Source organism: Rana temporaria, chromosome 3, assembly GCF_905171775.1.
Source record: "Rana temporaria chromosome 3, aRanTem1.1, whole genome shotgun sequence".
In the NCBI taxonomy this organism is placed as follows: domain Eukaryota; kingdom Metazoa; phylum Chordata; class Amphibia; order Anura; family Ranidae; genus Rana; species Rana temporaria.
The window spans coordinates 129,370,174-129,386,374 of NC_053491.1; the positions used below are offsets into that span (position 1 = coordinate 129,370,174).

A 16,201-nucleotide genomic window follows, 5' to 3' on the forward strand; every position below is an offset into this window, starting at 1 on the left:
AAAAGAAGCTCCCAAAGTTACATACATCCAACTTACATACAACTCGTACTTACAAACGGAGGGAGACAACAGTCAGGAAGTGAGAGGAAATCTACCCCCTATGAAGGGAAATTCACTCCTGTAAGTGTTAGCATGGAAACTAATCACTGAAGCACCATCACCAATCCTTGTTTCCACAACAACCCAAAATTTGAAAAATCCAGTGAGGGTAGGGGCACAGACAGCAAAACAAACATTACATGGGTGTTAACCCTTCACTATGATATTCAAAACGTTTAAAAATTATGTTTGGCTGGAGGTGCACTTAAAAAAATGTACCTTTTCCAACTTACATACAAGTTCAGTTTAAGAACAAACTCGCAAAACCTCATTTGTAACCCGGGGACTGCCTGTGCAGATAATCTGATGCCGCGTACACACGTTCGTTTTTCGGCATTAAAAAAAAATGACATTTTTAAAAACGTCATTTAAAATCATTGTGTGTGGGCTTCACATCGTTTTTCGGCTTCTGAAAAACAACAAAAGAAAAATTCGAACATGCTGCATTTTTTAATGTCGTTTTTTAAAATGTCGTTTTCGAGTTGTAAAAAATGATCGTGTGTGGGCTAAAACGACGTTTTAAACCCGCGCATGCCCAGAAGCGAGTTATGAGACGGGAGCGCTCGTTCTGGTAAAACTACCATTCATAATGGAGTAAGCACATTCATCACGCTGTAACAGACAAAAAAGCGCAAATCGTCTTTTACTAACAAGGAATCAGCTAAAGCTGCCCAAAGGCGAATAGAACTTCCCCTTCAGAGTGCCGTCGTACGTGTTGTACTTCACCGCGCTTTGTTCATAATTTTTCAAAAACGATGGTGTGTGGGCAACGTCGTGTTTAATGATGAAGTTGGAAAAACTTTGTTTTTTTTCATGCCGAAAAACGACCGTGTGTACGCGGCATGAGTCTTAGGCCTTGTACACACGAGCAGACATGTTCGATGAAAATGGTCCGCGGACCGTTTTCATCGGACATGTCTCCTGGGAGATTTTGGTCTGATGTGTGTACACACCATCAGACCAAAATCCCTGCAGACAGAGAACGCGGTGACGTAGACGACACCAACGTTCTCAAACCCGGAAGTGCAATGCTTCCACGCATGCGTCGAATCAATTCGATGCATGCGCGGGATTTCGGTCCGCTGGTTAGACGTACTAACCAGCGGACATGTCCGACGGACAGGTTTCCAGCGGACAAGTTTCTTAGCATGCTAAGAAACTTTTGTCCGCTGGAAACCTATCCGCTAGGCCGGGAAAATGTCCGCTAGGCCATACACACGGTCAGACATGTCCGCGGACCAGTTTCAGCTGACATGTTCGGTCGTGTGTACAAGGCCTCAGCCATAGTTAACCTTTGATCCTAACACCCTAACATCATTGAAATTATTATGCCTTGTACACACGGTCGTTTTTTGTGATGAAAAAAAACGACATTTTAAAAAACGTCATTTAAAATGATCATGTGCGGGCAAAACGTCGTTTTATGTCTTCTGAAAAACGAAAAAAAAAAAAATTCAAACATGCTTCAATTTTTGTCGTTTTTCAAAACGTCGTTTTTTAAACCCGCGCATGCTCAGAAGCAAGTTATGACGCGAACTTGAATGGAACAGAGTGCCGTCGTACGTGTTGTACGTAACCACGTTTTGCTAGAGCATTTTGAAAAAACAATGGTGTGTGGGCAACGTCATTTTTTAAAATGAAGTTTGAAAAACTTCGTTTTTTTCATGAGAAAAAAAACTAAGTTTTTTTACAAGACAAAAAACGACCGTGTGTACGCAGCATTACAGCTTTGGACCTCTAGGCCTGAATTATCTTAGATGGAAAAATAGGGCCACATCCAACCTTCCTTGACAACTGGTACTGGGATCAGCCAGAAAGGCACAGTGCTACAACCAGGCTCACTGCAGGCAGAGGAAGCCCTCCTTGTGGTCCTTGTGGTGGTGTTGCTGAGGCTGTAGGTTGGCAGAGCTTGGAGATTGATCCACCATCTCAAATTGGTTTACTAGGAATACTACGTCTTCAAGAGGGATGGAAGATTAGAAGTCCCAGGAATGGACTCCTAGACAGGGGTTAGGGTTTACCATTGAAGAAAATGGCTAGGACTCAAGAATTGGAACAGGGACCTCCCCCAGAGGTCAAAGGTCAGAAGGCGTGTTCCCAGAGGTCAAAGATCACAGGGCGTGGCTGACCCACCCCCACCAAAGTGTAGCGCCTACCCCAACTAAGTGGGGGAATGAACAAGTCGGGGTAAGCGTCTTGCTAAGACTCTGCTAATGTTATGTGCCCCTTACCCAGCCTATTGTTGAGCTTCCTTTCTGCTATGCCATGCATACACCAGCTCCCGCCATAGGGTACAATGGGACATAACCTGGTGACAGGATGTTATAGTCTATGACCCACACATGCACTTTATGGCAGCAGAGAAGTACACTGGCAAGCTGGAAACAGCCGCTGACTCGTGTGCAGGAAGTTATAAAGAGGTCCACACAGGACATCAGAGGCCTTGGGTTTTGATGACCACAAGTATTTTATGGCCATTAATTTGAAAGAGCTACTCACAACTTGTTAAAAACTTGACATATTTTCTGTACATGAATCCCTTTACATAAGCAATTATAAATTAAATTATAAATAAGTTTGAAAAACCTATGGACCGCACACCCTGTACTGATAATTAACAAAATATAAAAAAAAATATTGAGATTGAACGGATGTGATATATAGAGATTATTATATATAGATAGAGAAAGATATAGATTATATATATATATATATATATATATATATATATATATCTATAGATAGATAGATAGATAGTGTGAAGGACTTTTTTGCATATATGCTTCAGTTTAATTCTCCCTGCTAGTTTAATGCTGTGTGTGTTAGAGGTAAAAGGTGATTTCATGTGTGACTCATTCCTCTGCCTAACAGACTGTTGAAATGTTAACGTCCCACCCCCAGCCAGCTCTCTATTTTAAAAGGTAACTGATCTATTGTGTGTGTGAAGAAGACCTGTGTTTACCCTTAAGAAATGCGTCTACAGGGTCGGCTCCAAAGTGTCTGCCTATAATCTGTATGGGAGCCCCCACTGTGTGAGGGGGGGGCGGAGATTGTCATTGTAACAGTTTGTAACTACATATAACCTAGGTGTTGTACCATTAAAGTGTCTCTTGTTCCAGCAGTAAGCTTTGGCTCATGTGTGGCTTATTGGGCGATCCCAGGAATATTCCCCCTCGTGGAATATTGGGTGATTTTCTTTATGGGAAGAAGGGAATGTTTGACGGGGATATCTTCCACTACCGTCACAGATAGATAGATAGATAGATAGAGAGAGAGAGAGAGAGAGAGAGAGAGAGAGAGAGAGAGAGAGAGAGAGAGAGAGAGAGAGAGCAACCCTTACCAAAAGGGTCTAGTGATAATGAAGGAAAATTATACATAAATAAATGTCATACCGCGCTCAAAAATCACAAGGTATTATAACAAATATTAAAGTCCATAAACCACCACCAAATTCTTCAATCCAATTGAAAAAGTGGAGTATTCTTAATTGCTGTGAGGAATAAGTGCCATCTTCCACCGATAATTAGGCAACCATCCTACTCACCAGACCGACATGACACCCATTACAGGTAGTCAAACAAGCAAGGGTAACAATGTAACTTCCAGGGTGATATAGCCCCCAAATGGTATGTCTGCCAATGACGATATTGTCATAAATCAAAGAGAGAAGAGAAACTCCTAATGGTGTAATATATCAAGATTTAATCCAAAAATCTAAAACATGTAACATTTACAGTTCAGTAAACTTAAAGTGGATGTAAACCCACTCTCATCCTTTCTAAACTACTGCCATAGTGGTTATAAGGATATGCATGCCTCCTGCATGTATCCTTACCTGTCAAATGTCTCCCCTCTGTCTGTTATGAGACCCCCAAAAACGGCAGATTCTGTGGGTGGGTTTGTTTTCCGAAGCTCAGTGGGTGGAGTCATGATGTCAGTAGACTCCCCGCCCACCTCTACACTTCCCTTGTTAACATGCATTTTCTCCTGTGTATTTCTTAAACTGAACTTCTGCTATGATCACTGACATCCAGTCAAAAAACAGAAAAGTCACCACATGACTTCAGCATGCCCCAATCATGCTGAGGTGTGGATCAGCCAATTCTGGGAGAGCTGGAGAAGAAAGGAGGAGAGGATCTGAAGTACACTGAATGCCTCTCTCAGGCTTGTGCATGGAGATATGTAAATCGCCTGTCACTCACAGCAAGGGAGAAGAACTTGCTCAGAGCTGGATTAACTCTTTGTGGCAAGACTGGGCACAGATGACATTCTATACTGTACAAGGTGAAAGCCTTAATTTAAAAAAAACTAATTTGGGGTTTACATCCACTTTAAATCACCCCATACGAATGAACAGGCATGCCGATTGCGTTCCGCCTGCGCACCAGATAGATGGCGGAAGTGACGAGTCACGCACTAACCTACCCGATTATAAATTAGGCCCCAGAATTATCCTTCCAATACAAAGATCCAACAGGCACATAAAGCCACTATCACAACATATACTCTGACCACTTTTTTAGCATGCAGTAATGCAATTATCTTACCTAAATGAGTAATCTGTACAGGGATCTGCAATGCTGCCACCGAACTCTGAGGAAGAACTGGGCTATCCTCTAAGTGGGCTAATCTTATCTGAACGTGCTGCACACTGGAGTTTGCACTCGGAGACTGGATGTCCACCTTGTTCTCCAAATCTTGAGCACCCAGGAGAGTAGGTTGGTTTTCGTGCAATTGACGCAGGCCTTTAATTAATACTACAAACAAAAACATTTGTAAATGAACAATTATTTATGAAAATACCATGTTCAGAATAATGATGCACTATTTTGTGCTGACTTAAGAGAACCTTGCAATAAATGCTCATTAGTGGGTGTGTTGGAGCAGAGTATTACTGCAGTTATCCGTAATAAAAACATTCACAATCATATTTCATTGTTCTGTTTGATGAAACTTGAATATTATGAAAGCATATCATTAGCTTTACAATATCATAGCATACAGGGTTTGGAAATATTCTAACCACAAAAACATCATCATGTGATGCTAAATAATATTGCATTGGTATATTATTAAGAAATAACGGAATTTTGTCAAGTGCTATGGGTTCATTTTAGTGAACTACAGTGGAACCTTGGTTTACAAGTAACTTAGTTAAGGAGCTTTTTGAAAGACAAGCAACTTTTTTTTAATTAATTCTGACTCGGTTTGCAAGTGTTGTCTCGCAAAACAAGCAGAATTCAAGCTAATGGGACCTGCAGTACCACATTTGGCCCGAGGTGGGGGGCACCAGAGCCGAACGTCGCCGATCGGCGCCGTTCAGAAATGCATGAAAGGCCCGAGGACAGCTCGGCTGACCTCAGCAAATCTCGGGAACAAATAGGTAGATTCAGGTACATTGGATTAAAGTTACGGCGGCGTAGCTTAGCGTGTAAATTAGCTAGGCTAGTAATGATAAATTAGCTAGGCTAGTAATGATTCTCAATATACTTGCCTGCTAATATACGGCGGCGTAGCCTAAAGCGGGCGGGTGTATGGGCGCCTAATTCAAATGTGTGGAAGGGGGGCGTGTTTAATGCTAATAAGGCTTGACCTTACGTTTTTGACGTTTTTTTGTCACTGCGCATGCGCCGGGCGCCTGCATTTCCCATTGCGGCTAAGTACGCCGTACGGGCCTATTGATTTTGTCGTGGACGTAAACAACGTAAATCCCGATTCGTGGACGACTTACGCAAACGACGTAAACAATTCGAATCTCGCGGCGGGAACGGCGGCCATACTTTAACATAGTTATTCCACCTAATAGATGGAATAACCATAGGCCTGCTAATGCCTTACGGAAACGGCGTAAAACTACTGCGGCGGCCGGGCGTACGTTTGTGAATCGGCGTATCAACTTATTTACATATTCTACGCCGACCGCAATGGAAGCGCCACCTAGCGGCCATCTGAAATATTGCAATCTAAGATAGGACGGCGCAAGCTGTCGTATCTTAGATATGTTTAAGCGTATCTCTGTTTGAGCATACGCTTAAACATAGGTCGGCGTAGATTCTGAGTTAGGTCGACTTATCTACTGATAAGTCGGCCTAACTCTTACTGAATCTACCTAAAAGTCTTTCCGAGGTGTCAGCCGAAGTGTCCTCGGGCCTTTTCAGCTGTTTCCGAGGCTCTCCGGCTCCCTCCGCCTCTGGCCACATGCGGAATTGCATGCCATTGAAGTCAATGCGGAACTAATTATTTTAGTTTCCATTGACTTCAATGGGGAAACTCGCTTTGATATGCGAGTACTTTGGATTACAAGCATTCTCCTGGAACGGATTATGCTCATAATCCAAGGTTCCACTGTATATAAATGCATCAATATATATTTCGGGAAGCACCAAACAACCTAACAAGTGTAATGAAAAGGACTAACCTTGAATAAGCATTTACAGAGTAAAACAGACAGAGTAGGTATACACAATCATACTTTACTGACCAGTTTGAAGGCCTAAAGCAAATTATAATTTATGTGTTTGAGTTAGAACAGTAATTTTATGAAATATGAAGACACATCACAATACTTAAGCAAAAGGAGAATTTTCTGACACTTGCAACAACAAATCTACATTACCAGGAAAAGACACGTCCTTGTGGTTGGCGATCTGTCTTTTTACTGTCCACCATTTACTTCTGAGCCACTGTGGAGAACGAACACTGCTCCAGCCTTCTGCCAATAAATCCCAGTTGATGTCATTCTCATCCAAGACAGCAAACTCTGCTATTCTAGCATCAACAGAAATGGAATATTAGAAGACAGTAGGCATTTTCTCATAGACAGAATCCTACATGCACACCAGCATAAGATGAGCTTGCAAAATATGAGTAATAAAAAGTAACAAAAGTAGCTTTGAATGGCTAGAAAAGCATTGATGCTTTTAATGAACGTAGGCCCTATTTTAATTGTCAAATTTTACAACAAACCCTACAATAAAATCCACTGGGGGCGGTCAACAACCACACACTGGCTTCCTGGAATGGAGGACAGTTCCCCTGACCTAGCACGGGACCTGCAACTTATTATTTCTTTATCACTGGCAGAGTCATTCAACTCCAATCACCTGGGACTGTACAGCCACATGAATTTCCACCAGGAAGGTAGGAAGTGCAGTGCTGAAAGTGATATGCAGCAGCAGAGCAGGAGGTACAGCAAAAGAGCAGATGAGCAGGGGGTACAGTGTTGGGGAATGATGTGCAGGGGGGGGTACAGTGTTAGGGAATGATGTGCAGGGGGGTACAGTGTTGGGGAATGATGTACAGGGGGTACAGTGTTGGGGAATGATGTACAGGGGGTACAGTGTTGGGGAATGATGTACAGGGGTGACAGTGTTGGGGAATGATGTACAGGGGGTACAGTGTTGGGGAATGATGTGCAGGGGGTACAGTGTTGGGGAATGATGTGCAGGGGGGTACAGTGTTGGGGAATGATGTACAGGGGGGTACAGTGTTGGGGAATGATGTACAGGGGGTACAGTGTTGGGGAATGATGTACGGGGGTACAGTGTTGGGGAATGATGTGCAGGGGGGTACAGTGTTGGGGAATGATGTGCAGGGGGGTACAGTGTTGGGGAATGATGTACAGGCGGTACAGTGTTGGGGAATGATGTGCAGGGGGTACAGTGTTGGGGAATGATGTACAGGGGGTACAGTGTTGGGGAATGATATGCAGCGGGGTACAGTGTTGGGGAATGATGTGCAGCGGGGTACAGTGTTGGGGAATCATGTGCAGCGGGGTACAGTGTTGGGGAATCATGTGAAGGGGGTACAGTGTTGGGGAATCATGTGCAGGAGGTACAGTGTTGGGGAATGATGTGCAGGGGATACAGTGTTGGGGAATGATGTGCAGCGGGGTACAGTGTTGGGGAATGATGTGCAGGGGGTACAGTGTTGGGGAATGATGTGCAGGGGGTACAGTGTTGGGGAATGATGTGCAGGGGGTACAGTGTTGGGGAATGATGTGCAGGGGGTACAGTGTTGGGAAATGATGTGCAGGGGGTACAGTGTTGGGGAATGATGTACAGGGGGTACAGTGTTGGGGAATGATGTACAGAGGGTACAGTGTTGGGGAATGATGTACAGGGGGTACAGTGTTGGGGAATGATGTACAGGGGGTACAGTGTTGGGGAATGATGTACAGGGGGTACAGTGTTGGGGAATGATGTACAGGGGGTACAGTGTTGGGGAATGATGTACAGGGGGTACAGGGTTGGGGAATGATGTACAGAGGGGTACAGTGTTGGGGAATGATGTACAGAGGGGTACAGTGTTGGGGAATGATGTGCAGCGGGGTACAGTGTTGGGGAATGATGTGCAGGGAGTACAGTGTTGGGGAATGATGTACAGGGGGTACAGTGTTGGGGAATGATGTACAGGGGGTACAGTGTTGGGGAATGATGTGCAGCGGGGTACAGTGTTGGGGAATGATGTGCAGCGGGGTACAGTGTTGGGGAATGATGTGCAGGGAGTACAGTGTTGGGGAATGATGTACAGGGGGTACAGTGTTGGGGAATGATGTACAGGGGGTACAGTGTTGGGGAATGATGTACAGGGGGTACAGTGTTGGGGAATGACGTACAGGGGGTACAATGTTGGGGAATGACGTACAGGGGGTACAATGTTGAGAAATTATGTGCAGGGGGTACAGTGTTGGGGAATGATGTGCAGGGGGTACAGTGTTGGGGAATGATGTGCAGGGGGTACAGTGTTGGGGAATGATGTACAGGGGGTACAGTGTTGGGGAATGATGTACAGAGGGGTACAGTGTTGGGGAATGATGTACAGAGGGGTACAGTGTTGGGGAATGATGTACAGGGGGTACAGTGTTGGGGAATGATGTACAGGGGGTACAGTGTTGGGGAATGATGTACAGAGGGGTACAGTGTTGGGGAATGATGTACAGAGGGGTACAGTGTTGAGGAATGACGTACAGGGGGGTACAGTGTTGGGGAATGATGTACAGGGGGTACAGTGTTGGGGAATGATGTACAGGGGGTACAGTGTTGGGGAATGACGTACAGGGGGTACAATGTTGGGGAATGACGTACAGGGGGTACAATGTTGAGAAATTATGTGCAGGGGGTACAGTGTTGGGGAATCATGTGCAGGGGGTACAGTGTTGGGGAATGATGTGCAGGGGGTACAGTGTTGGGGAATGATGTACAGGGGGTACAGTGTTGGGGAATGATGTACAGAGGGGTACAGTGTTGGGGAATGATGTACAGAGGGGTACAGTGTTGGGGAATGATGTACAGGGGGTACAGTGTTGGGGAATGATGTACAGGGGGTACAGTGTTGGGGAATGATGTACAGAGGGGTACAGTGTTGGGGAATGATGTACAGAGGGGTACAGTGTTGAGGAATGACGTACAGGGGGGTACAGTGTTGGGGAATGATGTACAGGGGGTACAGTGTTGGGGAATGATGTACAGGGGGTACAGTGTTGGGGAATGATGTACAGGGGGTACAATGTTGGGGAATGATGTACAGGGGGTACAGTGTTGGGGAATGATGTACAGGGGGGTACAGTGTTGGGGAATGATGTACAGGGGGTACAGTGTTGGGGAATGATGTACAGGGGGTACAATGGTGGGACAAATTTCAAACTGTATATTTTGCAGAAGCCCTCAGCTAGCATATTCATCTCAACTTTACTGTACTCACCTTGCAGCACACGTTTCCCAAAACAAGGGTAAGTTACTATTTTCTTTACCACTTTCCATTGATCTGTAAATGCTCAGTGTTCATTTCTTACTACTATACATATGTAACTTATATAAGAAGGATAATTCAAACCTCATAACCAGATTGATTTCGTCTTCTTTGGTCCACTGCGTTCCACCGCTCTGCTTCCAGTTTAGATAGTTCAACCACTTGGAGCGACACTGCTTTTCAGAGCGCGTTCCCACTCGTTCTGCCACAGAAGCCCAAGACACTCCTTGTGTTACTATATCACCAGCCTCTGTGCCCGTCAGTTCATGAACAACGTCTGTTAGCCTTCTCTCTTCTTCATCTGTCCATTTTCCTGAAATAATACATATGTGATTTGAAAGATCTTAGAAGATAAATATTTCTCAAGGAGATGATAACAAATAGTCCACTTTATAGGGCCACCTCGGCTCTCATGTATTTAGTTTTTAGTGACAGAAATGACTGAAAGGCTACAGGACACTTCATTAGGTCAGACAACAGAAAGAGGAAATATCTATTAATTTGTTATGGCCAATAATGAACCTATACTTGAAATTAAAAATGGGTCTGTCTAACATGGGTTCATTAAGACCACATGCACACTGGGCCCTAAATATGAGCACCACTTGGTACAGCTTCAAGCCGCCGCGTATTTTAGCCTTTCATAGAGTTTGACAGGCTGCAGGCAATGGGGATAAATGCATCACCTGCGTTTATGGTCACGTGAAAACACTGGTATTGGATGCACAGGGGTCAAACACAATTAAAACAGTATAAACTTTCAGCATTAGAAACAGCATGTAAGCAGATGCAGTATGTACTCCCCACTGCAGGTGGCACTCGACTGAAGCGGAAATGCAGAAGGGGAAGGAAATTGTCCTTGGTTTCCCTAGGACTTCCTGGGATCACAAGGAGACCGCTATCTGATTGGACACTGGCACCGCACAAGACTTCAGTGGCCATCTTGGGTCAGGTAGAGTTTATTTAAAGTGGTTGTTAATCCACTCTAACCTGTATACACAATCAGCACTGCCTCTTATTGTAGTATCCCCCTTTGTGTGTGATTTATAGCTATAAATGCTGCAAATACCAAATTTCACAGCCGAGATTGCGATCACATGACCAGCCAGCTTTCTCCTTTTCTCCTCTGAGAGATGCAGCGGGCGGGGCTGCGATTCCCCCACTGACCTCAGTCTGGAGGGGAGGAGGAGAGAGCTGGATGGTCATGTGATCGCAATCTTGGCTCTTAAATTAGGTACTTACAGCATTTACATTTATAAATAATTCACAGCGGGGGACACTGCAAAGGGAGGCAGTGCTGATGGTGTATACAGGTTAGTGTTATGAGAGCAGCAGGAGGGGGGAGGGGGTGGCACTGTCACAAGCAGATAGACAGAGAGGGGAGGGGGAGGTGGACACAGGAGCAGAGAGGAGAGCAGATAGCAGGCTCTAGATGACAGAGGCATGTAAACTGACCACAGTGTCAGGCTCAGCGACCATGATACACTGCGGTCAGTTTTTAGAGGGGAGGGTAGAAACTGTCAGGATCAGCCAGGTTTTTTAGGTGTTACAGGGGACCAAATGACACAGGACAAGCACTGTGTCATATAACATGCTTTAAAGGAGCAGGATCCATTATTTTGGGGTTAACAAACGCAGGAGACTCTGGCTCCTGGGTTGATACGTTTTATGCAAGTTGCTAGTGTAGGGACAGGTTCCCCCATTTGGCAGGGACAGGACTTAGATTTAGGGGAAGGTTCTAGAAGAGTAGGGACAGTGCAGGTACTATGTCTACCTCCCTTCAAGAAGCCTCCCCTTAGAGTGTGGACTGGCCAGGTCTCATTCCGCTCCTCGTGGCAGACGCTGCAGTCCAAAGACTGTTGGTAGAGTTAGTAAGTGGCTCCAGACGCTGTGCCTTCATGCTGGGCCTAGGTGTATTGTGTTGGACGTTTCTACAATATATTGCTATTGAGTGAAAAAGAAGAAACTTTTGCGCTACTGTGAGTGAAACAGTGTTAAAGTAATATGAGTGTATATAAAAACGTCAAGAGCAGCTATATCTAAAAGTGTTCGCAATACACAAAAAATGATTGAAATAAAAAATGTGATAAGCGCTCCAAACAGTAGTGCAAACTACTACAATAAGTGTCCACAACAAAACCTCAAAACCCTGATGAAGTCACGAGGTACGTGACGCAACGGCGTAGGGATTCGAGATCACGTGACACATGCGTAAGCCGGAGGCCAGCAGAGAAACGTAAGACGGCGCTGTGTACGCCGCGTCCTGTACTATTTTTGCATTACTATTCATCTATAGATGCAAGAGTCCATTTTACTTATCAATAAAGTACCCCCCTTTTTTACTGTACTTCACCATTGGAGGCATCCGTTCTTTTCTCTCTCCCCCTGGCTCATATGGAGCATTGAGCACCCTTACAGGTCCATTATTCATTTGAAATTGGTACCAGCAACGGGTGTAAGAGGCGGCTATAGAGGATATCATTGGGAAGGAGCGAGATTGTTACCCCGGATACGCATACACCCACGCTACATGCCATTATATAGTAGCAACAGGTGACTGCTTAGGAACACTCTATATTTCCAGCTTCACAGCATTCTATTAGGAGTTTGACATGCATACCTGCCCACACCTGCCACTGGACAACATTGATGGTGTCATCAACGGACCGGTTCTAGGGACAAGAAAATCTGTTCTACAGAAGCATTATACAATGGAGGAAAAAGCAAAGCAGGCAGGGAAAAGGGGCAGCTGCAGCATGCTTGCTGTAAATGCTATATTAAGTACAACCGACTTGTCTCACACTTTTGGAAGGATAGGATTGCCTGAGACTAGTTCCACTTTTCTGTGATGCCCTCCATGTTGAAACATTGTGCTACCATGACACCCAAATGAAAGAATTGGTGTTAGTACACACAATGGGAAAGGCAACTCATGCATAGGCACAGTGGTTATAATACTGCTACAAAATTTAGGTGTACAATTATAAAGATCAAGTCCAATTTATGATAAATACAGTGCAGTGTACACAAATAAACATAGGCACATCACAACACAAAACCATATGTACCTATACAACTACAGCTTTAATCTGAGCAGGATTTGCACCTGTTTTACATGTCTCTTTCATTAGTCGACAGCGATCTTTGACAGAAGAGGCACTTCTACCCAGAGCAGCTCCTATTGTGGCCCAGTCATTTCCATGCTTCAAACGTAACCTTAAACAATTGGAAAAACAAAAAAAAATGTTTTGTGATTTTGCCAAGACTAATTGTATAACTACTGTATAATAAATGCATAGTTTGTGAACTTTAAAATAAAGTCAAGTCAGTAAAATAGTGCCATAGGCTTTGGTTTCAACCTTCTAAAATGGTAGCATAGGATAATGCCGCCAACACACGACGAGGCATTTTTCATGACGAGAAAAAAAAGGATTTTTGTACTCACCGTAAAATCCATTTCTCTTTCGTTCATAGACGGACACAGCCTTCATTGACCTTAGGGTTATGCTTCTTCCTACCAGGAGATTTCTCCTGGTAGGAAGAAGCATAACCCTAAGGTCAATGAAGGCTGTGTCCGTCTATGAACGAAAGAGAAAAAAGGATTTTTGTACTCACTGTAAAATCCATTTCTCTGAGTTCATAGACGGACACAGCCTTCATTGACCTTAGGGTTATGCTTCTTCCTACCAGGAGAAATCTCCTGGTAGGAAGAAGCATAACCCTAAGGTCAATGAAGGCTGTGTCCGTCTATGAACGAAAGAGAAATGCAATTTTTTAAATTGGTCATTAAAAACGATTGTGTGTGGGCTCCAGAGCATTTTTCTCGACGTGAAAAATGGGCATTAAAAATTTAGAACATGCTCAAATTTTTCTCGTTGTTTTTCACGTCGTGTGTAGGCTTTAACGACGGGAAAAAAAAAACATGCATGCTCATAAGCAAGTTATGAGACGGGAGCAGTCGTTCTGGTAAAACTAGCGTTTGAGATAGCACATTCGTCACACTGTAAAAGACTGAAAAGCACGAAGACTGAAAAGTGCGAATCGTCTCTCACCAAACTTTTACTAACACAAAATCAGCAAAAGCAGCCCAAAGGGCGGCGCCATCCGAATAGAACTTCCCCTTTATAGTGCCGTCGTACGTGTTGTACGTCACCGCGCTTTGCTAGAGCATTTTTTTTCCACGATCGTGTGTATGCAAGGCAGGCTTGACAAGAATCACATCGAGAAAAACTTTGTTTTTCCATGACATTAAAAATGGTTGTGTGTACGTGGCATTAGAGGCATACTGGAAAAACTATACAAAAAATAATACATAAAAAAATAAAAAATAAAACACACACACCCCAGATATCTTACACGACAACACAGGAGATGGTTTCTTCCAAGCAAAACCATTTTTTATTTTTTATAATTTGCATGTCCTTAACAATATTTAGGCCCCTTTCACACTGACACGTTGTTCAAGCGGTTTAGCTCTAAAAATAGCGTTGCTATACCGCCTGAAAAATCGTGCCCTGTAGTCTTCACACTGAAGCGGTGCGCTAGCAGGACCGCTCCAAAAGTCCTGCTAGCCGCATCTTTGGAGCGGTATAGGAGAGGGGTGTTTACCGCTCCTTCCCATGGAAATCACTGGGAAACCACGGTAATACCGCCCGCAATGCGCCTCTACAGAGGATAACTTGTAACCTATTAGAGATCTACAACAGCTTATAACATATTCCTGTCTAAAAAAAGGCTGGTCTTGGCTGTACACGTTATGCCGTACACGGTACACACAACCTTTTTTCGGGTTGTAAAAAATTAGTTTTTTCAACCCGATCGTTAAAATGGCCTTGCCTACACACGATTGTGAAAAAAAAATGCTCTAGCAAAGCGCGGTGACGTACAACACGAACGACGGCACTATAAAGGGGAAGTTCCATTCGGATGGCGCCACCCTTTGGGCTGCTTTTGCTGATTTCGTGTTAGTAAAAGACGATTCGCACTTTTCAGTCTGTTACAGCGTGATGAATGTGCTTACTCCATTACGAACGCTAGTTTTACCAGAACGAGCGCTCCCATCTCATAACTTGCTTCTGAGCATGCGCGTTTTTTTCACGTCGTTAAAGCCCCACACACGACCATTTTTTACAACGTTAAAAACGACGTGAAAAATTAGAGCATGTTCTTAATTTTTAATGCCCATTTTTTACATCGAAAAACGGTCGTGTGTACGCGCCATTAGTTCTTTATTAATGTGTGTGGACGAGACCGTGTTGCTGCCTTGTGTATATTGTACTGTATTCGGAAGCACCATTTTTCTCACAGGACAAAGACCTGGAAGCCCCTTAAGTCCCATAAGTCTTATCCATGGCTGCCTTATAGGCTGCACAGCACATTGGATTTAAACAAAAAAAAATGCAATGTTATTCAAAGGATTCACATTAAACAATACGCTTTATCATCTACAAAGAAACTCATCTTTAAACGTTCCCTTGCACACTGTGTAGTACTTACTCTCTTAGTTTTTCGATCTCAGCATGTGTGTACCTGAAAGAAACAATGGGAAAACCAAAATTAAGCATAGCATAAAAATGACATTAAAAGGTTTACAGATAGAATAAACCAGCCATACATGGATTGAAATTTGTCCGGTTTAGCAGCTTGTTGGGATTTTCCCCAATGATCAGTGCTGCCAACTATAGCCAGCAACACTGATCTCTTTATTCTGATGGTGGAGGAAGGCTCCTCGCTGCCAGAATACAATGCCACAGCAAGAGAGATTCCAACATCAACGTCCAATGGGTGGATGAGGGAATAAAGGAATTTTCTCTTGTTCAACCCACTGGTTGAATGAAAATAAAGGCACAATACATGGGCTGCCTAAGGGTAGTTTTATAAAGCAATAAAAGTTATGTTCACTAAACGTTCACTACAGGTGTATATTCCATGTGTTTTAAAGTGATATTAAAGGCTTGGCTTTTTTTCATTAAATTACCAATGTCATACTCATCTGCTCTGTGCAGTGGTTTTGCACAGAGCAGCCCAGATCCTCCTCTTCCCGGGTCCCGCGCCAGCACTCCTGGCTCCTCCCTCCTGCCCCCAGAGCAAGAAGCTTCCTATGGGGGCACCCAAGCAGGCTCACACCCTAGCTCTTCCATTTACACACACATACAGCCGCTGCTCGGCCCGCCCCCTCTCTCCTCATTGGCTCACTGGTTGTGTTTGACATCAGCGGGAGCCAATGGTGCCCGCTATCTCAGCCAATGAGGGAGAGTCCATGAAGAACCAAGGCTCTCATTCATGCACATTGATCCATCCCAATGGGGCTCAGGTAAGTATTAAAGGGGTTGCTACATACAGATGTTTTTTT

The 16,201-nt window shown here is 44.1% G+C and overlaps 1 protein-coding gene across 2 annotated transcripts in view; it reads right to left on the reverse strand.

Annotated features, from left to right (window-relative positions):
• Nucleotides 1-16,201, reverse strand: part of DMTF1 (cyclin D binding myb like transcription factor 1) — an 84,361-nt gene that overhangs the window by 22,298 nt on the left and 45,862 nt on the right. For both annotated transcript variants that reach the window (XM_040343431.1, XM_040343430.1), the window contains 5 exons: nt 15,346-15,378; nt 12,956-13,065; nt 9,934-10,162; nt 6,716-6,867; nt 4,647-4,856 (listed from right to left, as the gene is read on the reverse strand). In XM_040343431.1, coding sequence (XP_040199365.1) covers nt 4,647-4,856; nt 6,716-6,867; nt 9,934-10,162; nt 12,956-13,065; nt 15,346-15,378 — 734 coding nt within the window. The remainder of the gene's footprint in view (nt 1-4,646; nt 4,857-6,715; nt 6,868-9,933; nt 10,163-12,955; nt 13,066-15,345; nt 15,379-16,201) is intronic.